Genomic DNA, 24,609 nt, shown 5'->3' on the forward strand with positions numbered 1-24,609 from the left:
TTTTTCCTTTTTATAGTGCCTTAAATCTCTTTCAGTAAGGGACAAACCTGTCAAAGACTTGTGGACAGTATGTGCTTAGACAATTTGTAGTAACTCAGACTTCAGTAGGGCTCCTCGTATTTCTGAAGTGTCAAACATCACTGTGAAGGGAGGGCCCCCTTCCTCACCAGGAGGCAGCTGTGCCATGTGCCAAGCACTTCTCAAAATCCATTCTGTTTGGAGAAATCCTATGACATACTCTACAGTATTCAACAGCCCATGACTGTGACCCATGAAATATCCCAATTTGTAATTACTATCACACAGCATCACCCCACCCAATGTCACAACAGCATTACAGGACTTTTTTTATTACTAACACCTTTGCAAAGCCCCACCAAAGATGCTCAGAACCTAGAAAAATTCTGCAGTACTCTGCTAACCTGTACCAAGTGCAGCTCAGATGTACTCTCAAGGATAAACAAAACAGACCAAATGAACTGGCATAACAAAGTAAGGAGCAGCCATATGCCTTTAAAACAACATAATTGCCCAAAACACCTGCAGCACTCACTCCAAGCCTTCTGAGATTCCAAACAATCTTGCAGCTCATCCTACCAAAGTGTTGGAGGGTAGCAGAACAATTCGTCCTCAGTAACACTGCCACGAGCCCATCGGCAAGGCTGACCTCTCAGCCTAAGAGCTACAAAGGAATCCTTGTAGAGCACTTACATTAAGGCTGCATGGGAACTGTTGAGTTACAGCCTGAACCAGTGATTGAGCACCTGGGGAAAGGACCCAGACAGCCCTGGGGGCACAGATGAAGGCAATTCAGCTGTGTGACCGGAAGGGGTGGAGCCTGGCTGCACCTCTCTTAGACCCCATTTAAAGGCTGACCCTCACTGAGAAGGGTTTTCTTCCTGGAGATCCCTCCTTAGTGAAGCTATTCCCTATAAATCTGGAATCTTCTGATACAGGTAAGCAATATTCTTCTCCTTTATAGCATCTTTCTATCACACTAATCTTTCTGTCATTGTACTTCTGTTGAAGTGTCTTTTTCCATCATACTGATTTGTCCAGTTGTTAAATAAGACTAATACAACACAGAAAGCTTCTAGGTAGAAATTAATAATGTAAATAAATTATGCCATTCACTTTCCTCCACTGAACAAATAGTTTGTGTCCTTAATTTGTTATTTTTAAGATATCACCCTACCCTCAAACGAGTTTTAAATGAGTATGTACATACAATTGCTTTTATTCTATTTTATTGATGTAGTAGAACTGGGCTTTGGTTGAAAGGCAGTGCTAGGCAGCACTTCTCAGACTTCAAAAAGGCAACCTATAGCATCAGGAAAATCCTGCGCCAATGAAAGCTTCTGAACAAAGTAATTCTGAATAGGGCAGCCTTAAGGGTAGATTTCAGCCAGGTGATTAGTTCAGCACAGCTAGAAGTAACTCTGTGCAGGGCCCAGCACAGAGCAAACTACACACCCCAAAAGGCAGCAGCATCCTTACCTGCACTGCAGGTGTCTTCGCTCCCAGCTTGTGTTTGTAGGTCAAGTGGTCATGAAGAACACAGGGAGTTCTTAGGGATTGTAGGGCTGTGTTCTACAAATGAGAAAAAGAATAAATATAGCTTTAGCTGCCAGCAATATGTTTTGCACAATCTTCCTCCTGGTGATCACAGTCTGCTTATTATTGGTTATGCATCTTACCCTCAGTGCTCACATTGTGAGCACTAAATTCTGAGTAACCGATGTGGAGAAAGGGCCTTGTTGTGTCAGAAACCCACAAACTTCTGAGAAACCTCCCTTAACATAGTGGGCTATACATTCAAGTGTAATATAAGCACATTTTCAAGGTGTTGGCCTGCAGCACTCTCACTCCACTCTAGTTCTATGGCATCCTATGAAGCTCCAGAGAGGGAACTTCTTTTCCTATAGATAACAGTTCTCCAGTGCTTCTGCACCTGGAACTGTCTCCCCCACCTTGATGCACAGAAAACCTTGCTGACTGACTGCCTCAAAAAAATAAACTTTTCCTAATCATTAAATTCTAAGAAAGAAAAGTTCATTGGTGTATGATGCCTATACACACTCCAAAGGAGCTCAGGATAGCCTGATGCTCTCAATTATCCCATTCTTCCCAAGCACCTCATTAAACCAAAGGCAATATGGTGTAGATAAATCATGCTATGATGAGTACCAAGCCTTTCTACACTTCAGCAGCTTGCTAACCCAAATTCACTCTGCAGAGCTTTCAAAAGACAAATGGTACATCAAATACAATTTAGTCATCCAATACAATCACAGTTATGTAATGAACAAGTACTAAGAAAAATGGTTTTGATATTAGCTACAAAAACTAAATTAGCAACAAATTCATGTAGCTGTGGCAACACTGTTGGCAATTACAGCAACAAGAAAAATAAATCAGAATTAGTTTGGAGAGACTCAACACATCACAGAGCGTGACACGTGGGGAGCTGTTGCACTCCGACTTCTCCCTACTCCTTCACTACTACCAAGGCATGTGGCTTTTCCAGCAGCCCAAAGACTGCACAGGAAAATTACTTTCTACTGTAGATTTTCTCTCAAGGTCTCACACACAGAAGAGAGCAAAACAAAGTCCCAGCAATGATGAGGTACTCTATGAAGGAGCATCATAGACCAGACAACACAATATCTTAAGGCAATTCTTTTGTGGCTGCTGCAGGGGAAGGCCAAGTCACTGTACAAGCGCAGTGCAAGCTTCAGCCACTCTTTCAGCAACATCTTTCAACAAAAGCACAGTGGGTGGCTGTTTGCTTTTTCTTTTTTTTTAAAGGATTTCTAGTTTTTCAGCTGTTTGCAGCTTCAGGTCGGTACTGCAATTAGCTGACTGCAGGAACAAGCTATCCCACACCAATAGCAACCCAGCACATGAGACCTGCCCTCGCTGAACAATCTCCCTGTTCTTAAGCTGAGTTATGCCCTCCTAAGCCTATGCCACCTGCCTGGACTGGCAGCCACTGACAGCAAGGGGACACCTCCTCACCTGACCAGCTTTCAGTTTCTTTGAGACGAGGCTTGTGGCCACCCAGCCTTCACCAGGTTTTCATGTTACGCTTTGGGACACTAGGAAAGGCTGGAAGAGGTACTGCCTCACTAATGCCCAGCCACACGTCACTCGCAGGCAGGAACACCTGAACACTACAATCTGTGTAACATTAACTACTATAGAAGAGATGACAGTTCCTGCAGCCGTACCAAACAGCTAGACATGAGAGGAGAAGTTACAGTGCACCAACAGCACATTTCACCAGCCCAGCCATCATCCCATAAAACTTTCTGAACACACGGCAACAATTCTGGGTGCTTTTCCTCGGCAGACTGCACAACCACAGCCTACTGAAAGCTCTTCCCCATCTCCAGCAGCTGTGGCAGCACCCGGAGGCCTCAGCCCGCTGGGACCCACACAGCGCTGCCAGCAGGTGCCGGGCACAGCGCGGTGTGCGGTGCGCATCCCAGCTGCTGCCCTCCAGAAAGGCACCGACCGCGTGAGAAAGCCTTTGGTGCGGATGGCAAGAAGCAGGCAGAGGGATTCTGGCGGCGAGAAGCGTTTACATCACTGAACAACGCACAGGAAGGAAAGGGAGTTAAATTTAGAACAGGCACCGACCCGAAGGGAAGCTTGTCACCGGCAGCCAGCGCAGCTCGAAGCGAAGCTCTTTCCGGACACCCGGGCTCGCTCCGAACCGCAGGTCCGGCGGGCAGCAGCTTTATTTCCCAACTTTCGAGCTTCGCGCTCGCGGCCGCCACAGCGAGGCTTCACCTCGGCGGCTCTACAAGCAGCGGCCGGCGGCACAGCCCGGCCCAACGCACGGCGCGCCGCTGTCCCGCACCCTCAGAGCTCCCACCGTCCCCCAGCGGCTCCCCCGGCCCCAAAGGAAACCGTGGTCACGTCGTTCCGCTCCCCGAGGCCCGCAGCCCCGGCGCCACCGCCCCGCTCACCTCGGCGCCGCCACGCACCGCCCACCGCGCCCGCGCTTCCGCGGGCGGCACCGCCAGGAGGCGGGAACAGCGCCGTCACTGCCCGCCCGGAGTGCGCGGGAAGTCCTGAAAGGGGTGTAGTTGTGGGGCTGGGCGTGTAGGGCTCGGTGAGGGGTTTGGGGCGTGATGCGTGCGGTCTCGGAGCGTGTGAGGTCTAAGGGATCGGGGTGTGTCTGTTGAATTGCGTGGGAATTGGCAGGTATTTTTTCCTGACGAGCACACGTGTATAATGTGTATACATACATGTGTAGGGTCAGAGGGCTTGTGAATGGGTCCTGGAACGCCTGTGATAAATTGAGGGGTCTTGTACGTGGATCCTAAAAGGACTCTGGGCAGGTCGTGGTGTGTGTGTACAGAAGGTCATGAAAGGTGTGTGCGTGAGCTCTTAAGTGGAGGTTTGAAGGAATATGTAGAGAAAGGGCCTGAAAGGGCTGCGTATAGGGCCTAGGGGACACGTGTATATATGTGTGCGTATATAGGTCCAGCAAGGACTTACATGTGATGTCTAAGGGGTTTGTATATTGTTTAGGTTTGATGATTTGAGGATATAATTAGCTGGGTTTTTGTTTTGTTCTGTTTCTTTGTTTTTGGCTAGAAACAGTCTTCTGGGAAATAAATTTGACTGAGCATCTGCTGTCAAAGAGTAGAAATCCCTGCCTGGTGTGATATGTGTCCACCTGGGCAGGTTTGGTTCACCTCAGCACTGGAAACCAGTTTGGCAGCTAGAAACTCAAGCAAACAGCCCTCTCCCCAAAGCCTCTTGCATCCACGCAGAAGCACATCACTGGAGCTGCTGCACCTGCAGCAGGTGGAGCCTCAAATTAAAGCACTCAGGTAAGCCAATTTGATTTTCAAACATCTAATGTCCTCCTGTGGAGATGGGCTGGCAATCTGTCAGCATCAGAGAACAAGTTTTTCTCTAATTGCAGAATCCAATTGCAGCAAGCTTCAAGTGGTTGCTGCTATGCAGAAGGTGCGAAGGATAGCAGAGCTGGGCACAAAACTCTAAATTGCTTGGCTATCTGTGATGTAGATGCTGGACCTGGAAAGAGAAGGATGTGGTAGCAACTCTGAGGTGGAGATGGCATCCTGGGGAAGTTTTGGGGCAGGTTTTAGTGCATGCTTTTGGTGCGAATGCAAAACTACATTCGATTTTGAGAGAGCATTTGCAAAAACAAATGCTTGCCTTGGCGGAGCTGTTTGTCGCTTTACACGTGCACTGTGTACTTCTGGCGAGGTGAGGAAACGCCGCGCATTGTGTCAATGGCAGGTTCACAGCTGACGCCCTGGGGGTGTCGGAGTCCCTCTCAGACAGGGAGATTTCCCTGTCCCGATTAATCAGCCGTTCTCCAACCAGTTGCCGCGATGCTCGGCTTACAGCAGTGCGTTTGCTGACTGCCCTGCCTGCGCTTTTTACCTAGCCCCGAGCGCGGCAGTGCCGAGGGCTCTCCGCACTCCGCTGAGATGGGCATTTTCTCGGCATAAGGGGAGCCGCCGGCTGCCACCTCACGAGCGCGCTCCCACGCGCTCTTCCCGCCGCCACTGTAGCACCGGAGCTCCGCCCCTGAGGAGTTTCCCCGCCCTCCGGCCCGTTCGCGGTCCCGCCCGCCGCCCGCAGGGAGTCGGAGGAGGGGAGACGAGGCGACGACCAATCCTCTCTCTCGGAACGGCGGCCGCGCGGCGGCGATTGGTCGCCCGCCCGGCTCGACGAGCCCCGGGACGGCGGCAGGAGGGCTCCGATTGGCCGCCGCCGCCCTCCGGCCCCGCCCCGCCGCTCCTCCTCTCCCCCACCCGCCGGGCGGCAGCAGCAGCGACCGCCGCCGCAGCGCGAGTCTGGCCGTGCGCGCGGGGCGGCTTCAGCGCGCGATGGCGGCCTCGGCGGGCCGGTCCCTGCCGCTGCTCCTCTGCCGTCACCGCGGCGCTGCCGCCACGCTCTCCGCCGCCGGCTGCTTCCCGGCGCTGGGGCGGCGCCGGCAGCAGCAGCGACACCGGACGGTGAGTGAGGCGGGAGCGCCCGCCGCGGGGCCGTGCCCTTCAGGCGGCGGCCGGGGAGGTTGCGGAGCGAGGAGGCGGCGGGAGCTTTCCGTCCGCCCGCCCGGAGCTGGGCCCGCGGGGGGCTGCGGCGCCGGCGGCAGCTGCGCGTTATTCTTAGCGCCGCGAAACTTGAGCGGGGCGGCGGCCCGCCCCGGGCGGATCCCGGCCCCGTCAACTTCCCTCGGCACGAGGGGGGGTGGTGGGGAGGAGCGGCGGCGGAGCGGAGCGGGGCCGGGCCGGGCCGGGCGGGAGCTCTCCGGCCGTGCCGAGCTAACGGAGGTGGTGGTGGCCGCCAGGTGGCGCGCGGGCAGCCCACGGGGTCGCGGCCGGCACGCGCCTCGCCTCGCGCCTCGCACCGCGCGGCCGCGGGGGTGCGGCGGGGCTCCGGCTCCGGCGGGTTGCAAGGGGTCGCGGCGGTGCGCGGGCTGCAGGGGGGTGGGAGTCGGCTTGCGTGGAGGTGCTGCGCTGCCGCGGAGATGTGGCGCTGAGGGACGTGGGCAGGGTGACCCGAGAGCTCTTTTCCAACATTGCTGCTCCTGTAGTTCTGGTCCGCTAAGCGGGCAGGGAGTAGTGTGTGCACGGGGGGAGCCTGTCGCTCAGTGCCTCGAAGCGATGATAAATGGGCCTCCTTGAATGAGAGAGGAAGTGGTAAATGCTCTTATGGGTGAGTCCCTTCCACTGGAGTGTATTGGAAGATACTGCTCTAATGACTTCTGTGAGTGAATAAGGGAGAACCGTCTTGAAATGGGTGAAGTGTGAAGAATGGTGTTTAGATAACGTCAGAGGGAGTATGAAGGTCTGAACTCTCAGGTAAATACTTGGTTTAGGAAGATTCTGATGACGTTGCAGTTATGCTGGGAGATGGGGGGCTGAAATAAAGCATTTATAGCTTTCTGATGTGTTTTGAAAGCAGTGAACAGACTGCTGTCATGTCCCCTTCTGCCTGGGAGTGGGTGGATGGCTGCAGCTTTGGAGAGGAGAATGGGTGAACCATTGGTTTGTGAAGCAAAGCATCAGAGCTGCTGGTGTGGAGGTCTGAGTGTTGCTGTAACGTTGGCTATGGAAGAGGGCGATGGGAGAGGCAGGCAAGCAAGATGAGGTAGGAGTCTGGTTCCTTTTTCTATGCAACAGCTATGTGAACAAAGTGCCAAAGAATGGAAGCAGGAGGAGTGATGGGGAGAAGCCTAACCAGTGCTTGGCAGAAGAGGTTTTAGCTGATGCAAGGCATGCCGCAGCAGTGCGAGCACACAACTCCTTGTGTTGACTTTGTGAGCAGTGGCAGGGGAGCTCAATGCTTGGTGGGCTATCAGGGTGTTGGCTCTGCTAACATCTAGTAGAGCTTGTAGCAGGCCTAGATTGTGAGATTGCCTATTAGCAAGGTCTTACAGTGCTTCCTGCTGCTTAGAAATCGCTGCTGCTTTCCTGTCAGGTAGCTTGTCCTCAGAAGCATGGAGAGAAAATGATGTAGATGTTCCTGAGAGGAAACTTCCTTAGGAAGCAAGAGAATGTCCTCATTGGCTCCCTGCTTGTTCTGAGAGGTGTGGGTGTTAAGGGTAGGCTGCCAGAGGTAAAAGCTCTGTGCTGCTGAGATGCAGTGCGGGTGGGAAGCAGCCTTTTGTGGAAAAGCTTACTTTATGAACCTAGGTGGTGGGTTTTTTTTTTTCTTTTTTTTCCTACACATGGTGTTAGATAGACAAAAGACTTAAATACATCTGGTTTTGTATGTCAAATGCTTAATCTTTATGGCTTTCACCTGTAAAGAGTAGACTCATGTTATTGTATTAGTATATGTAACAAGCTGGTTCAGTTATGTTGGGTTAAGATGTAATTGGTTATTTCAGTTCTGGAGAAGAGTATCTGCAGGAAATCAAGGGCTCAGCTGCATGTGGTGCTCTGTGGTACTTAATCTTTGTGATTCTGGGTAGATGGCAGACTCCTTTTAGGCCTAAAAAAAGAGCAAGAGAGGACTATAGAGACTGAACTGCCTGCAGTTATCAAGCAGTAGCAGGCTGGTTTTAAAAGCTGCCGTAGGTGAGAACCAGAGTTACCTATGGTGAGAGGTGTGCTGGGTGGAGCAGGATTTTGGTGCTGACTCTCCCATATTGAATCGCACAGCGAGATGAGTTCCATAGGGTGAGAAGTCCCAGGAGGAAGATAGGATGAGCGCTGTGCCAAGGCCGGCTCCTCATGGCTGAGATACACGCAGCACAGTTCAGCCGCCCTTTCAGGCTGTCTGAAACTGTTGCAGCATCAGCTTTCAAAGAAGCTGTTGCTCCCTTGTGTCAGGATATCGTGGGCCCTGTAGCGCCTCATGCCCCGGCTGTTACAAGCAGGTTTGTTGCCATTCTGTTGCCTATCTCCTGAAACAAACTTATTTGGTAGGCTTGGATTTCACAGAATTCACCTGGTGATGCTGACTGGCTGCCAGGGCTGCAATTGCTGGAAGAACATCTTGGTGTGGTGTCTGGATTTTTGCTGAGGATGGAAACTAGCAGGCTTCCTTAATTAAATGCACTTCTGTTTTCCTAATCTCGCCTACTGCCGATCATAATTTTGAAATGGATGATTAACAAGCTGAAGAACTGCTGGCTGTGCAATGGATTGAAGGGGCATAAAACTGTTATGCTTACCAGACCTTTGCCTACCTTGACCTCAGTTGTTTCCCATGCTGAGATGCAGAATACTAAATTCAACCCTGCCCCTCCCCCAGGGCTTTGCTATGGAAGTCCATGTAGATATTTTACAGCAGTTTTGTTTGATTTTTTTTTTTTTTTTTGTCTGATTTTTTTCCTTCATAGTGTTGGATGAGTGATACATTCATTTTCATGGGATCAATGGCGCGTGGGCTGTAGAACAAGAGCAGATGCACTTGATGTCACTTGGAAAGTCAAGATAGGATGTGGCTTGAACTGAAATATAAATAAATCCCATCACAGTAGAACTTCTATAATGTAAAGAGCCCTAGCAGTTGTTCACTTTGCTGTTAATATGGAGCTTTCCACTAGAATTCCCTTTCCTCCTGCTTCTTTCCTCACCCCCTTCCCACAAACAGGTAATTTGCTGCCCTGCTAACTCCTTGCTCACCTCACCCTGGCAGAAGGTGGCTAAAGGGTAACAATTTCTGGTAGCTATCATTAGCACTTGCCTGCTTCAGTGCTGCCTAATCTAATTAAATGCAAGGCAAATGAGGTCTGCAGCCTCCTACTAGATTTACTGTTACAACAGAAGCTGCAGCCGAATGCTCGTTTGAAGGGTTCAAAAGTAAGGAAACTTTCAGTGTTTTCACCTCAAATAAGAAAAGGGAATCTGTGCTCAGCTTTTCTCATGGAGCAATGGAACTAAGGTGGGAATCTTTTACTGCTTAGCATTTTTTTTTTTCTTTTTTTTTCTGTTGTTAGATTGCACTGGGATTTCTTGCACGGCCAAAAATGATCAGGAAGACCCATTGGGTGTATGAAAGTGGCTAAACACTGATTCATTCTTACAGAGCATAATAGGTTTTGAACGGATGCTGAATTGAAGGAAAAAAAAATAATTCAGAGCTGTGTTCTGCTCGTGGCATCTTTTTCTTGCAGGGAACAGTACAGAGCTTTGCTTCACAGAGTCCAGAAATACCCTTGCAGGGCTGTGTGCGTGAAGGACGTGATGCTCAGAGAGGGGTAAATATCAGCAATGGGTGACAATTACTTGTTAGTACTTCTTTTTTTTTTAACAGCGCGGTCTATGGGAGTAATCAAGAGTCTGTGTGTAGGCTCTGTGATGGGAAAGGAAATTACGGTCATGGTGAGGTTGATCCAGCCGTTAATACAGAAATTCCAGGGCAGATTTCCTTCCATCTGGGGAATGTTTCTCAGCTATCCTCGGACAGGAGGGGTACAGCTCTGCTTATAGGAATCAAGGAAAAAAAAAGGAACACTTTTCATTCATTTTCTGAAGCTGTTTTTAGCCTCATCTTTGAGATAAGATCTCTGTATGAGATTAGCTTGTGTGCAGTCTTGAGGGTAAAACTGAAGTTTTAAAACATTGATGCTATGAGTCACTTGCTTACCGTTCTATAAAATAGCAAACAGATCACAGATTGGTAATTTAAATTACTTCCCTATTTGCAAGTGCTTGCTGTCCGTGGAGGTGCAGAAACAATTTTAGTTTGGGGATGTTAATTATTTGTTTATTGAGCAAGTGTTTGTACTGTTGGCCGGCAGTCAGCTTCCCTCAGAGCTCAACTGCTGCTTTATGCTGCCATGGACGGTCCAGGGCAGCTCCCTCTGCTGAGGAGGAACAGTCGCTGTATCTAAAGTGCTCTTGAGGTAAGAGATCATCTTTGATGTCACTGTCTTGTTGTTGATTGTATTTTGGTACTGACTTTATGAGGGCAAACTAGACTGAGCTGGCATTCAGGAGCGTTCTGTCCTTGAGTATGTAATGATGAATGGAAAATGATTTGTCTTTTTTCCGTTCAAGTTTTGGCAAAGAGTTTTCTTCCCAGTACTAAGGGCCCAAATTGTATGTTATCTCAACGAAGATGAAAATATGCAGTACTTGAATGTGACATGGAATTATTTTGCAGTAGGGCAAGCCTATGGGACATCGCTTATGTCTTGTGTAAAATATGAAGTATGGCTGCTATCTCTTTCTGCATTCTTGGCAGCTCTTAAGGAATTAAGAAACAGAACCACTTGCATAAGTAGGAGAGGAAAAAATGTGGAAGGCAGCCTTGTTTGAGTGAATCATTCTTATTGGCTTCCCCAGGAGGAAGGGATTGCCACACTGTGAGGTCACTGTCAAATCTCTGAAACTGTTCATTGGAATAATTAAAATGGGATTCCATTTGGATAGATAACTTATCAGGGGCCTACTGGAGGATGGCCATGGCTCCCCACAGAACAAGCTATTAAACCACGGCTGCTGCAGGCTGACCTAAGCTCAATAGGCTGCTTTCACAGCACTTGTATGAGATTGTAACTGTGCACGGAGGTGAGGGGAAGGTGTCCTGGTCCACCAACAGACCTCTTCCCTGAAGAGTGCTTAAAGGTTGTCTGGTCTTAATGCTTTCAGGATGGTGAATTTCCATGGGGAGCACAGCATACCTGCCAACCCAAGTGTGGTCATCTCAGTGCTTGGCAGGCTGGTGTGCCTGCTGGGCTTCCATTGGGCCTGTGCCAGGCTGTGCCAAGCACTGTCAATTGTCCTACTGGGATACGAGAGCATCTTGCCAGCCTCCATGACAGCCATAACACAAACTCTGAATCACCAAGTCTTGCATCCTGTCTTGTAGCCTCTTGGGAACAAAACAGTGTACTTTGAGGTTTTAGCCTCAAACTTTGTGGGGTTCAAGAAAATTCTTTGTGAAATTTATTGCTGATTTGAGAGGGTTTTGGTGTGAAATTGTGCTGTGCTAACCATTTCTACTGCTTACATCATGTAGGTCTTCAGCTGTGTATGTTGCTATCTGTTCCTTCCATTAAGTGAAGCTTACCTGGACTCAAAGTAGTGTGAGGTAGTCAAGTGGTTTCCAGCTAAAAGTGCAAGGTCAGTGCTTTTGAAATGCATGTGGAAGCAGAGTGTGTAGTGTGTGTGTGGGGGAGCTGGGAGCATCTGAGCCCCCTCAGACAGGAGCTGCATGGAGCTTCTTGCTGCACAGCATCCAAATGTGGGGTTATGTGAGGATTCATTTGCTGCAGCATCTCAATTCCGTTAGTTGATGTAAATGAGTTGAAAGTGGGAAACCAAGTAACTGGATTTATTGTATTAATCTACATGCAGTTTTGGATGGGGAAACTCACCGTCAGTCCTTGAGTGAAGTGATCATAGGCAGCAATTGGCAAACAGCATCCTTTTCTTCCAGATGGAATGGAGTTTCCAGCCTGCCTTCCAATTTTCTACGTCTGCTGCTGGAGAGGAGTCTAGCAGAGTCTCTTTTCTCTGTTCTGCATAACCATGTTACCTTGAAAAGCACTGAGCTAGGCAAATCTTTTATCGTGTTATTTTGTTATGTTGTAATTCCTTGAGCTGTGTGCTGAGTTGATTTGCGTGGTCTCATATCAATTGTGGCTCTACCTTGGAGCTGCTAAGGAAAAATGCATTCCCTAAATACAGTAGTGTAAATGTTTTGTTTCTACCTTTGAGACTTGTGTGCTTCAGCAACTTTAAAAACCATCCAGTTAGGATCTGACATATGTTCCTTGTAAACTCGTCGCTTTGCCAACAATTTGTAGAAGATGCAGCTTCCAATGAGCAGGAGGTACTTCCTTGACATATGGGCTTGCTCACTGTCAGCTAAAACGTGACTTGGTGGTGGCTGCTGAGCCGTGCCTGTTTGCTCCTTGTCAGCTGCTGTTCTTTGTATGGGTTCCTTCCTCTGTTTGTCTACCTGTCACTTGGCGTAGGTACTCCAGACCTCCTAGGTAAGATATGGGGTAAACTTGAAGCCCCCTCTGTGTTGGAGCACTCTAGGAAGTACTTGATAAATCCAATAAAACAGTAGTTCTAACTTGAAGTAGAGTTTAGGTTTCCATAACAATCTTTCCCAGAGCTTTTGAAGTTTAAAAACCCAAGGTTGCATGCAGCCCACAGTGTGGTCATGGTGTCTTGCTTTTAATCTTATCTTTGTGATTAAAGCTTGTCTTCCAGCAGATTCAGTAACCTCTTGAGAAGCGCGGTTTGCAGTCATGCTATGCAGGTTTGTTTCTCCAGGCTCATTGCTCCAGGATGCTCTTCCAATTTCTTTGCATCTTGGAACTGTACAAGTTTGAAAACACAGAAAAATGACTGTAGATGTTGCTCTTAAACCTTGCTTGTCTTTGACCAAAAATACCTTTTAATGATGCTGAGCTCTTCATGACTTGCAAGTGAAATCTGTAGAATAAAGAGCAAATGGATATTTCGTTGGCCAAAATGTAGTCGCAGTAGTGGGCTCTAAGGTATGCTCTGAAATAAGAGATCAGCTGGATGGGTGAAACTGATGTAAAAGAAAAACAGTTGATTTCTCTACTTAAACCATTTTAAAAAACCAACAACGATATTCTCATACTTTGTCATCTTTCTTAGATGTTTGGAATTAAATGTCAGTGAGTTTTCTGCCTGGCAGAGTACCTCCAGAAATGAGAATTGTAAGTATTGCTCTGACAGGTGAAGATTTTAAGAGAAAATGGGCAGTCTAAAGCAGCACAGGTGTGACAGGAATATTTCCAATGATGTTAGAGAGCACTGGGCAGGGTCTGCACGGTGTTTCTTTGCGTAGCACTTCTGATATCATTATGCATGCAATGCTTACTGCTGGGAAGTGTCTGACATACTGTGTCCGTTCATGTTTTGTAGATGAAAGGTAGACAGGAGCAATGTGCTGCAGCAGCTGTTTAAAGGTAACTTAAATTAATTGTGGACCTCTCTGAAACATTGTAGGGGTTCTTGTGAGCGGGAGAACTGAGAAAGGAGGCTGGCAGAGAAAGTAATTCTCTCCCTCAGATAACAGAGACTGGAAAAAAGGATGAGATGTTGTATGGGGAAAAAATGATTCCTTTTTTTGTAATGAAAACGCTTTCATTCATCGTGTTACTTGGGAAATCCTCTTGGATTCCTGCAGGGGAAGGGGGAGTTGCCTGATGTTCTGCTGGGTGATGGAGCACGGCGTGTTTGTAATGCATAACATCATCTGCTCTGTCAAAAGCTCCCAAGGGAGACTGCTGCTCACTGCAGGGCTATTCTCCTTATCAAAGGACTTATTTCAAAGCAGCGATAACAGAAATTCCATTGTCCAAATATTGGGTTGATTTGATAATTACCCTAATAAGTGTTGTATTGTTTCCTCTCTGAGTTTGGGGATATTGTGTTAAGAGAGCAGTCGTCTTCATTTGGACTCGGCTGTAAGTGATTCAGGAAAACCAACTCAAGTCTCTGTCTTAAGAAAGAGGACTTGCATTCCAAACCACGTGTATTGCTAGTAATGAAACCAGCTCTTAATGTTCTCCTCTGAGTTAAATGAATATATTAAAGATTTTTCCCTTCCTGTTGCAAGCTACAGATAAGCTGTCCTTGTGCTTTATGAACTGCCTGGAAAAAATACAGCGGAGTGCTATTTGGCTGTCATTCAGTCTGTGGCCAGCCCTGTGTGCAGGGACTGAGATGAGGCTGCAGAAGATGGGTGGTTTGAGACTGTTCTGTTTCCATGCAAGTGAAGGCAATGGGAGCAAACAGAATGTGAGGATCCAGGCTTCATTTTGGCTGCAGCCAAACATGTGGTTGCCCAGGCTTACCTGTGGTGTGCTTGCTGTGAAGTGACAAGCAGTGAAATCACAGGTAGCTTAACTGCTTACAGACAGCACTTTCTTTTTTTCTTCAAAACTTTCTCATTAATGGAGCTTTTCTGATCATTGAGGACAGTTGTTCCTAGAACTCGCGCTCTTCATAATTGTAGCTGAATGCCATGTTATCCACACAATTTACTGGTTTGGCATGTTAGGTGGGACTCTAAAAGTCAGTCTTCCTGCAGATCTGCTTTCTAGGCACCTGAAAAAGCAGAGTTAAAAGGAGAAACCATTACAAATGTAGGAACATTCCTTCCTAACCACTTGATGGAGTGATGAAATTGTAATTGCCAAGGAATGAGAAGCTGTTGGTCCCAAGCAGAGCTTTGCTTGGAAGCCAGAAAATCATGAACTTTTCTGACCACGACGTTGAATAGATTTATACTGTCCAAGCTTAATTTCATCTCAAGAGTAACTTTATCCAAAGATAAATACTGTGACTCAAATTTGCACACGGACTCATGAAAAATCTATCCCAATTGTGAATCAGCCAGTCACTCTGATGTGTGGGAGTGACCGTTTCCATATTTCCTCTTGGCATTTAGTGATCGAGAGAGTAGTTTTAAACAAACAGTTCCACAAGTACTCCTCTTCACTATTTAGCTAAATTCAGTAGGGCAGGAGATGAGACAGTGCAGATTTGGGCTTTTGAGTTGGCAGGAATGTTAGAGGAAAGCATTGAGGCTTTGGGTGTGAGGCTGTGAGTTCAGTGGAGCTGCTGTTTTCATGACCTATTTCTTGGGCAAACATGGAAATAGAAATGGCTGTTGGTGGCACAGATGAGCTGCTGTCTTTGTCATCAGACCCCACTTTGATGCAGTCTTACTTCTGGAGGTTAGGAGCTCAGCACCCCCAAATTATTCTGGTATCAGTGAAGAGGAGGAATTACCGAGTGTAGGTCAGTTTGAAACAAGTACTTTAATCTCCTAAAGGTCTGTTTGTTGTTGTGGTCAGCCTGTTGTCATTAATGTAGTTTGTACTCCCAAGGAAGGTGGGTGTGCAGCTGACTCATCCTGAATGCTTTCATCCACATTTATACTTCAGGAGATTTGGCAACATCTGTGAGCAGAGTTGCTGTGATTAGCCTGACATTTATGTAACAGAGCGTGCTGCAGAGGGCTGCTCTTGAAATTGGAGTTGAAGCACAACGGTGCTTTTCAAGGCAGTATTTACATAATTTATATGGATTTCTACACTAGAGAGCCTGCGTTGCTGTACGCCAGTCAGCTGATAGTTGTATCTCCGTGTTTGCTGTTAGTGTACGGGTTTGATGGCAGCAGAGCTCTATTTGCCTCCTTCAGAATGTGATTTTTATAGCCACAAGTTAGTGCCAATGATGCTTCATGTTGGATTCTGACCCAAGAATATATGCAAGCTTTTTTATATCTGTGGGAACGTGGAAGTGCACGAAGAAAACTGAATTGCTGTAATTGTGCTCTGAGATGCCATAAAGTGTCTGGAGTCTGTGCTATGTGGGTGATTGACCAAGGTGGATGGAAACCTCGCTACCTGAGAGGTGCTTATCAGTCCTCAGATCTGTCACACTGAGTTGTCTTTGCTAAAAAGTGAAGAAAGCCTTCATCTTATTTCTACCAAACGCACCCTCAAAAAAGCCCCAAACCAACAAACAGCATGTAATTCCTTTTTGATAACTTTTGTGGCTGTCCCCCTGAGATGGGTTAGCCTGCATGCTTCAGGCTGTCCTAGAGAAACCTGTGAATGATAAAGCTTTTCAGCTCTTTGTCACATTTTCCAAGTTTAAGACCCTTTCAGTTTTCATAGTATTCACAAATATCTGTTGAATCTTGTTTCTTTAGTTTATGGTGCTTAAGTTCTCAAAACATCTACCTTTCTTCTCTGTAAACGTGAAGTGATATAAAGCACATCTAAATGAGTTATTTTGGCCATAATTTGCCTTGAAAAGAGCATCTCTGCAATGTTTCATTTGAAAATAGTTATATTTACTTGCAAACTGAGCTGGTCATTAGCATGTGAAACTTACTTAATACACAGTGATTAGAACTTGTGTTTTATGAGCTGTGTTTATAACTGCAGCTCTCCAGCTCTGGTCTCTCTCTGTGCTGAGGTGAAGTTTGCACCTCAGTATTCCCTGTCAGTCATACAGATTCACATGACGTTTTTCCATCCTTGTTAGCAATCTCTTCAAGCTTTCCAGCCTGAAGCTTGTAAGAATGAATAGATCTACCTCAGCTTGTCTATTATCTGAAGAAATGGAACTGATTAGCAGCATCTTCTTTCTTATTGCAAAGACATCTTGGTGAGTCCTTCAACTTCTACAGTGGGCTGTTTGAGGTGCATGAAGTGCTGGCGCATAAACGTGAGATTGGCACTGGAAATCAGTGTGACTCCATGGGAGGGAAATTCTGATTTATTGCATGCTACCTGAATATAAAAATCCTTCCAACACTCACTGTGAAAAATACCTACAGAATTCATTGCCAAACTGAAGAATGCTACGCTGAAAAGACATTGTAAGTATAATACCTTTATCTTCTTTAAAGCAGATAATGAAGTTCAAGGTGAGCAATATTGAAAGTGAACTTGATAACATGCTAATCTGTATAAATCAGTCTCTCAGATTCTCAGGGAGGCTAGTATGTCAGTCTACAGGGAAGGATAAGGATAGTTCCAGACAGAAGAGAACACTATGAGTAGATGAAGAATGGAGTGAGGCTGAACTATTGCCACCTGTTGATGTTTCACTTGATCTCTTGCTGTAGTACTGCAAGGTTTTGATGGCATTTTGAAACACTTGAGTGATTTCTTTTTAGTTTCTTAAATTCCAGTAACTCTTGTGAGATGATGCTATTGTTACCTATGATGTGGTCATTTTGGTGCTGTTGCTACAATGTATTTTTCCCCCCTATGTAATAGCGTACTTAAAAAGAGAAAATTTCTTCTTCTCTAGGGCTGTTGCCTAGTGATAGGTGTTCACTTCCTCCTAGTAAGACTACTGAGTTGTTGTAGGGCTATTAGTTGCTCTTAAAAATATAAAAAATAACTGATTACGAATACTCTAGGAGGAGCACAACCTTACACATACCATAAAATGTCTCAGCAGCTATGATTGGTGATTGCAGGCTTGCTGATAACTGATCTGATAGGAGAAAAATAACCGGACTCTGACTTGACACTTGCTGCTTTTCCACCCACAGGTCTGATCAGCATTAGTCATCTCTTTCTATACACAGTAACTAGGATAGAGCTACAAAGCTCAAAGGTTGGATGCAGTCTGCTACCAATTAGTCCTTAAGAGAAGAGTAAAGGAGGTGTGCCTTTATGCTGACTGTTGTGGAGGTGGTGGCAGTGCAATTGATTCAGTTTGTTAGTTCCAGCTGGTAAGAATAAAAATACTTCTGTTTAGAGCAGCTTTGAATTGAGGTGAATAAAAACACGTGACAAAGCAATGCCACGCTTAGCTACTAAAAACTGCTGTTTCTCTCCTTGTTTGTTGCATTAGAAACATCCTGAGCTCATCTGCTGTACATGCTTTCAGATTGCAGTGTGGGCCATGTGAATGTTAGTGTTTGATTTGTTGGTTTAATCTAGTGCTCGGAGCTTGCTTTGGAGTGCAAACCTCCTTCCTTTGCAACAGCATCCTTGCTCCATCTCTAGTGAGACAGTCTTCCTGGAGTCTGTGGAACAAAATATGACTCTCACATATAGGCTTTTTTCTTTTATCTGAAGCTGCTACTTAGGTAGTAATTGCCTTTCAATCTCCAAAACAGGCCCCTGAATGCTCCTTGTGGCCTATGTGGTTGACTGAGCGCCATTTCTTTAGACTGCCAAGAACTCCTTCCAACCCTTGTGATGCTGGAGGTACCCTTGCTGCTGCCATTGATGTGGCTGCTGTTCTGTCTTTGTATGGTGCGTACCTGAATGGGGTACATCTCACCTTGTATCAGTCCCTTCTTTCTTTATAGCACCTATTCGGGTATTTCTGAGGTGCTACTGCTCTGTAGAGCTACTGAGTGCGACTAATACCTTTCTTGCTGAAGAAGCTAAGTACCAGTAGCCAGCAAGATTAATTGCATGTAATGTGCTGACTTGAAGCTTCAGAGCCTGCGGTGATAAATGTCTTGCTTGCGCCTTTCTGTCCTCTCCCTTTTCTTCTGTCTCCTAATAACTGTAGTTTCTGAAAGCCAGACAGACCCACACAGCACACATAGTGGTATGGAGTCCCTGCTCAACCAGCACACAGATTGTTGTGCATCGCTCCCAGTCTCCATGTTTCTGCAAATTCATTTTTGATTAAACAGCTTTTTTTGACGATTGTTAAAGCAGCACCTTCACCAGCCGGGCTGTTGTACGGCATTGGTGATTGACTCATCTTGTTGAGACCTTTCACTGGTGATAATTTGAAGCAAGAAATGTACACTGTAATCCTCAGAGCACTGCGTAGGGATTCTAAAACTTGTGGGGCTGTTTTCATTCAGAATATGTTAGAACAATTTTTGGAATATGAAGTTGAGGGTGTTTGCATACAGCTTATCATTCTGTACTTATGTTAAGATTATCCTAGTTTAGAAAAATGACAGGGATTTGCTGTCGGTAGAACAGTAATCTGGCAGGCTCCTGTAACACTGATGTATGCAGTCAACAACAAATCACTTGCAGTAAATTCCACAGAGGTTCAGCATCAAGTATTTCTGGTTTTACTGTTGCTTTATTAATTCAGATGAGACCAAATGCCTCACTTAGATTTTTTTAGATGCTGTAAAGTGGGAAGGCTATGTTCAGATTTCTTGATGTTTTGCTGATTCCACAGTCAAGCAAAATGAGAATGACACAGCTTGTGAGTTTTAGGGCCACCATGATCTTTTTGCCCTCTCTCGGTTTCTTTGAAAGCATTTGTTTTGGCAAAGAGCTGTTGTGCAAGGCATCCCTCGTGAAGTTGGAAGCATTGGACTTCAACCACCTCACCAATCTCGTGGTTGCTTGTATCACACTCTGGCTTTTCATTCATTCTTTCCAGTGGAGAAGTTAATGTTTGGGTTAGAGGACTCTGAACCTATTTGAATTCAAGACCTAGAGGTGTTTGTATCTTCAACAGAGAAGGGAGCCAGTGCACAACTTCCCTTGTCCATATGCCTGAGCTGTGAAACGTGTGTGAAGAGGACAACGTGGTAGGAAGAACTGGTGTTGGCATATTCCAGTATCAGTACAAGTTTGTAAACTGGATATTCTCCTGGTTTTCAGGACTTGTAAGTGTGGGTTAATATGCACGAGTTGCACTGTGACCCTGACTTTGAGAAGCTGCTGCAACTTGCTTTGTGCCTGCTCACTCTGTAGCTGTGTGCTGGGAAAGAGGCCTCAGAGGAAGAGACTTTATGCAGTCCCTGTGCAGGCAAGTGGTTGACCTTCATGAATCCTTCCTTGTCTGGATGCAAAGGAGCTTTTCAGAGCACACTGCCACCGCTGTGTGGATTTCCCCAGGTATGCTGTAAGTAAATGTTTGGTTTCTAGGAATCTCTGCCCTTTGAATGGCATCCTTTGAGTCATTCCTGGAGAAGCAGGATATTTCTTGGACCTCGTAAAGGATTTTTGACTTGTGATGTTCAACTGGCTATTTGTTCTGTTTTTAAAACTGCCTTTGGGATTGAGTTGTTCATGTTGCTGAAGTCTGAACTGGAAAGAAGGAAGTTGATTGTAAATAAGACTGCAACCAGAATCAGGCTGCCTGTTCTGCTCTCTGTACTTGCATGTGCATTAACTCCAGGATGCTTTCAGAGGGAGTTTCTTGGTATGCAGCTCTTGTGACTTGTCAGGGATAAGCAGAAATGGATTGTTATTTAATGCTGTATGATGGAACAGATCTAATTAGCATTATACTTACTAGAGAGATATAGTACATAGTGTACAGTGGTGTTTTTTGGAGGTTATCAGAAGTCGACTTTTGTTTGCTCTGATGACATGCCTGCCTCTGCAATATGGCCATAAAACATCACATTCAGGTAAATCTCTGTGCTTTAGGAAATATGACTGTGGTGTCAGGTATGTACATGTGGCTGTAATAGTACTGGAGTTAAATCTTGAGTAGTGTGCAGTATAAATACAGCAGGTGGTTTTTGCTTTGGAAAAGTGCTAGAAGCTTGGAGGGTGTGAGTGCCTTGTAGCTGGGGAAGCTGGCCCTCCTTGGCAGCGTTCAGAAGGAATTGAGTTGGTACTGCTTCCTAAACTGTACGTCTCTTGTACCATCATATTAACTGGGTGTTTTCTCCACGTGATGTCTAGTAAATCTTGCCTAAAGTGTCAGTGTTTAATGGCAGGAGTTGGCAAACAGATAGGGTAGAGATCAAATCAACAAAAAACTTAGGTAGTATTACAGAAATCTGGCTTAAAACCAAAAAACCATGTAAATAACAAGGAGGAATTCAGTGCAGTCCCTTTTGTTGCACCTTGTCTGTCTTTCTCCCTTAATGGGGGATTTCTCAGGCTCCAGCAGCTTTGCTTATTGCTTGGAGTTAAACCAAATGGGTAGAAAGCAGTTGATTTGGAGGGATGAGTCTCACCTGGCCCAGCTCCCTCTTTGTGGTTGGAGGGCCTTGCTGCCTGCCACGTGGGTGAGGAGCAGCTGTGTCTGCAACAGCAGAATAAGAAGCAGATTTGGAGGGGGCTGTGGCAGTCCCTGGGGCAAAGCTTTGGGCATAGACTGAGCAGCACCTCGCTCAGCTGTGCAGCAGCTTTGGCCTTCCTCAGTCCGGAGCGTGTGGTGAGCAATACGTGTTATTTCTGCCTGGGAGTTCTGGGCTCCTGCTTGTATCAGCCCTCTGTGTTATTTAATACGGTGTGTTGTAATTATCTGGCATCTTAAATCCTCTAACATTGCTTGGTGTTATAAATGCCCCGTGGCTGGGGAGGGAACAAATTATTTGCAGTTCAAGAATGAACTGTTTATTACCAGGACAGTTCCCTCTGGGGAAATAACTAATAGCAATAAAATATATATGCCTTGTTTTCCCCTTCAGCCTTTCCCCAAGCCTCAAAGAAAGTCTATAGCAACCCTGGAAACTATGGCGTAGACACCTTCAGTGCCTCTGGTTCTTGTTTGTGTTGCAGTGGTATCTTCATGGGAGATCTCTCATTCAGGAGGAAATGTTTGAAAACTTTGCAGACAATACTTGAAGTGTTATTGCTTGCGTGTGTGCTTAGATCAAAATAAGCCTTTTATATTGGCAGGGCAGAGGACAAAGATTGGCTTTTTCAAGCATGCAAGTGGCTGGTTAAAGCAAATAAAGATAACACTGTATAAATATTTATCTGCTAGCTTGGTTGTGTGATGGGTGGGTGTGGTGTGGGTTTGTTTAAATTGTTTTTTTATTTTTTCTAAAAAAAGGCCAAAACTTGAACGTGCATCCTAGCTCCATATCCAGCTTTTAATGAAGGAAAGCTGACTGAGGTCCTTATGGAGAGTCCATAGAGTTACTGATTGTAAAATTGAGTAAAATTGGGCCTTCTCTGGTGATTTGTCTTGGGAAAGGAAAAGAAATGTGTTATTGCGTACGTATTATACACACATGGCTAATAAAGTTGTGCTGCTATTTTTCCTTTTCCTGGCTTAGTGCCCTGCTTTGAAGCATGTCAGCTCTGTTTGGACAAAGGCAGTTGGTCTGTGGCTTACAGATGTGATGGCTGATTTTTGAGTTATTGCTTACCAACCAAGTGGCTTCTGTCCATTGCACGTAATGGCATTTTTTAGCACGTACCTGGTAGCTTTGGGTAAAGAATCTTTTTCAAGTAAGCCTGTGACTGTGAAAGGGTGGCAAGAGAAGTAGTTTGCCTTGCTGATGTTTCACAAATGTGTGGTGAAAAATAACATCTGTAGTTGTCCCAGAAATGAGGTGCTCTGTTGGTAAACTGGTACTGTCATATTGTTTAGCGTTCTTGTTCCAAAGCCCGCGTTATCTGATCCAAGTTTATAAGTTCCTTTCTCTTGTAAACAAAGTTCTCTTTTTGCTCTTCAAGCTAATGAATAACTCAATTAAAATATATATATATATATATCTGCAAGCCAAATCATCCCACAAAATCATAGGGCATGATTGTCTGGGTTTTCGTAGAGATGGAAGTCTCAACAAAGGCTGCTAGCAAATGTTTTGATTAAATCTTTATCCAAAACTTAAGTTTGTTTTTCTCATGACAAAATCCAAGTCAACTAAATAGCCTGAAGCTGTATGTGGTGGTTTTTTGTCTTTTTTTTCTTTTTTTTTTTTTTTTTTTCCCCTTAAGGGAACAAGACCATGCCAGTCTAAGTGGAACTTGAAGTACGTATGTCCTGGCAAAGCAGGAGCACGGAGCAATGTTGCTTCTACAAAAAGCAGTGCTAACAAACCCAAAATACAGTTCCTTCATGAGCTTACACTGAACATTCCTGTTGTCCTGTAGAAAGAATGAGCAGATGATCTTGCATGTATGCTTACCCCCTGTGAGAAGTGATGAGGAGTCTTTTAAAGAAGCAAAAACATGAAGCAATTACACCTGTTGTGTAAGAAGTAGTGCTTATAGGCTGGGGATTTTGCTTGCAGTGTGTAAGAGTGTGGCAACAAACTTAGTGGGGCTGTTACATTAGAAGCTGAGAATGGAGATCTCGTTTTGCAGAAGAGGTTTTTGTTTTATTTACAATGATTTTTGTCGGTGCTGGTAGAAGGTTGCATTTTGCAGGTTTTCCTGATCTGTTAATTAGTGGCAATCTGAAACAGGTGTTGAAAATGACTGGGAAATTGGGTTGGAGAGGACCTCTGGAAGTTGGCAACTTTGAATCTGTGCTCTCTGTTAAAGCTGCCTAAGGTGGCTGATGGGCTTCTCCAGCCCTGCTCTGGATAGTGGCAGCCTTCCTCATCAGTGTCTGCTCCCTCCCATTTCATGTAGTCTCAAAACCTGCTTCAATTGAGCTCTATCTTCAGCCTGGTTGGTGAGGAAGGCGCTGGTGTTGCCCAAGTATAACCTGGATTGTATGTGGGTATGCAACTGTAAACAGCTCCATGCTTCCCAATTTAGAGCTCTGCTTTTGTCCTCATGTATCTTGCTTCAGTGCCGCTTGTCCTCCACTGCCTGAAATCTTGGGCTATATGCTTTTAGCTGTTCGAGAAACTTGTTTGAATTTAGCAGCACCGTTCTTTCCAGACTTTAATTAAGCTCTTTTCTGACTAATGAGGTTCTCTACCACTTCCCTGCCACCCCCGCAGTGTTCTTTGTTCTTTATTGGTATCTTTTTGTTCATCGTTTCAGTACTTCACCTTTTTAATCTTTCAGTTTTTGTCTTCCAGCATAGAAGTAAAAACCTGAAAGTCTATAGTAGTAAAGGTTGCCCCAAAGGTGTGAGCTGTTATGTGCTGAAAGTAACTTGAAAAGCTACGCCATGTATTTGGAGGTCCAGAAGATTTTTGACTTGGGGACATCCTGCTGTTCATTAGCAAGGTTACAGTGTAATCTGGGAGGCACTAGCCTAGGTCTGTTTGAAAAGTGCCATTACTCTGGTTTTATTTAAGGCTAGCAGTTATTGACAAGTTGCTTCACTGGTAGCATAGAATACAATGTGGATTGTTAAGGTAAGTCAGTGAAAGGTATGGAATGGGGTTCTCTGTTCAATGTCATGCAGTGTTCCAAGACCCATTGAAAACAACAGCCAGATAATTAATACAGGTACTAATTCAACACTCTTATTCATTCACTAGCTGCAGTTTTTAATCCTGTTTCCCTATGAATGTAGCAGTGTGTAGAATTTCCTGGCTGCTAAAAGATGAAGACGGGATGGTGGATGCTTGTGATGTGGGAGCTGGTGAGTGCAGCGGTCAGAGCAGTGCTGGCTAGTGGTCACTGCAGCTTACTGTCATGGCAGGAACCAGCCTGCAGCTGAATGATGGCCTCCATATAGAAATGACTTGTGTATCTTGAGTGCGTGCCTTCCTGTGTGAGGAACCAGCTGGGTATTTTGGTAGGCCCAGTGCAAGCTTTTATTTAAGTTTTTCTCCTTAGTGGTGGTCTTATTTTTGCAGGTATTTAGATGGACTTTAGGGAATTTATAGTATTCTTTCTCTAGGCTGTAATACTGCCTTAGATAGCTGTCAGCATGCAGAAGCTCTTGAGGACTATAGAAACCAACATTTTTTCCAGTATAAGCAACCAAATGGAGGGAAATTACCAGAGTTCTTGATGAACTCGGAGTGTCTGGGCTGACCAATGTCTCAAGGTGCAGCATGGCACGTCTTGGTAATCACACTGTTGAAATTTCTAATATT

General features: G+C 45.7%; 2 protein-coding genes and 1 long non-coding RNA gene across 10 annotated transcripts in view; 2 read left to right on the top strand and 1 right to left on the bottom strand.

Moving 5' to 3' along the window:
* Nucleotides 1-4,045, bottom strand: part of MICU1 (mitochondrial calcium uptake 1) — a 91,565-nt gene extending 87,520 nt beyond the window's left edge. For 2 of the 4 annotated variants that reach the window (XM_048946982.1, XM_048946979.1), the window contains exons 1-2: nt 3,643-3,756; nt 1,498-1,590 (exon numbers count right to left, since the gene is read on the bottom strand). The gene's annotated coding sequence lies outside the window, so the exon portion shown is untranslated. Of the gene's footprint in view, nt 1-1,497; nt 1,591-3,642; nt 3,757-3,974 lie in introns of those variants that run through there. The other 2 variants (XM_048946980.1, XM_048946983.1) reach the window with 2 other exon arrangements.
* On the top strand, nt 620-3,693 carry LOC125694180 (uncharacterized). The gene is made up of 2 exons (XR_007377447.1): nt 620-956; nt 3,353-3,693. It is a non-coding gene; the product is annotated as an uncharacterized LOC125694180 (long non-coding RNA).
* Nucleotides 4,046-5,827: 1,782 nt separating the features above from the next.
* Nucleotides 5,828-24,609, top strand: part of MCU (mitochondrial calcium uniporter) — a 79,844-nt gene continuing 61,062 nt past the window's right edge. The window contains exons 1-2 of one of the 5 annotated variants that reach the window (XM_048946989.1): nt 19,394-19,575; nt 19,664-19,807. In XM_048946989.1, the coding sequence (XP_048802946.1) occupies nt 19,736-19,807 (72 nt within the window). In that variant the 5' untranslated portion in view covers nt 19,394-19,575; nt 19,664-19,735. Of the gene's footprint in view, nt 6,009-7,104; nt 7,147-18,196; nt 18,239-19,393; nt 19,576-19,663; nt 19,808-23,309; nt 23,331-24,609 lie in introns of those variants that run through there. The other 4 variants (XM_048946988.1, XM_048946991.1, XM_048946990.1 and 1 more) reach the window with 4 other exon arrangements.

The sequence above is a fragment of the Lagopus muta genome, chromosome 5 (genome assembly GCF_023343835.1).
Source record: "Lagopus muta isolate bLagMut1 chromosome 5, bLagMut1 primary, whole genome shotgun sequence".
NCBI lineage: Eukaryota > Metazoa > Chordata > Aves > Galliformes > Phasianidae > Lagopus > Lagopus muta.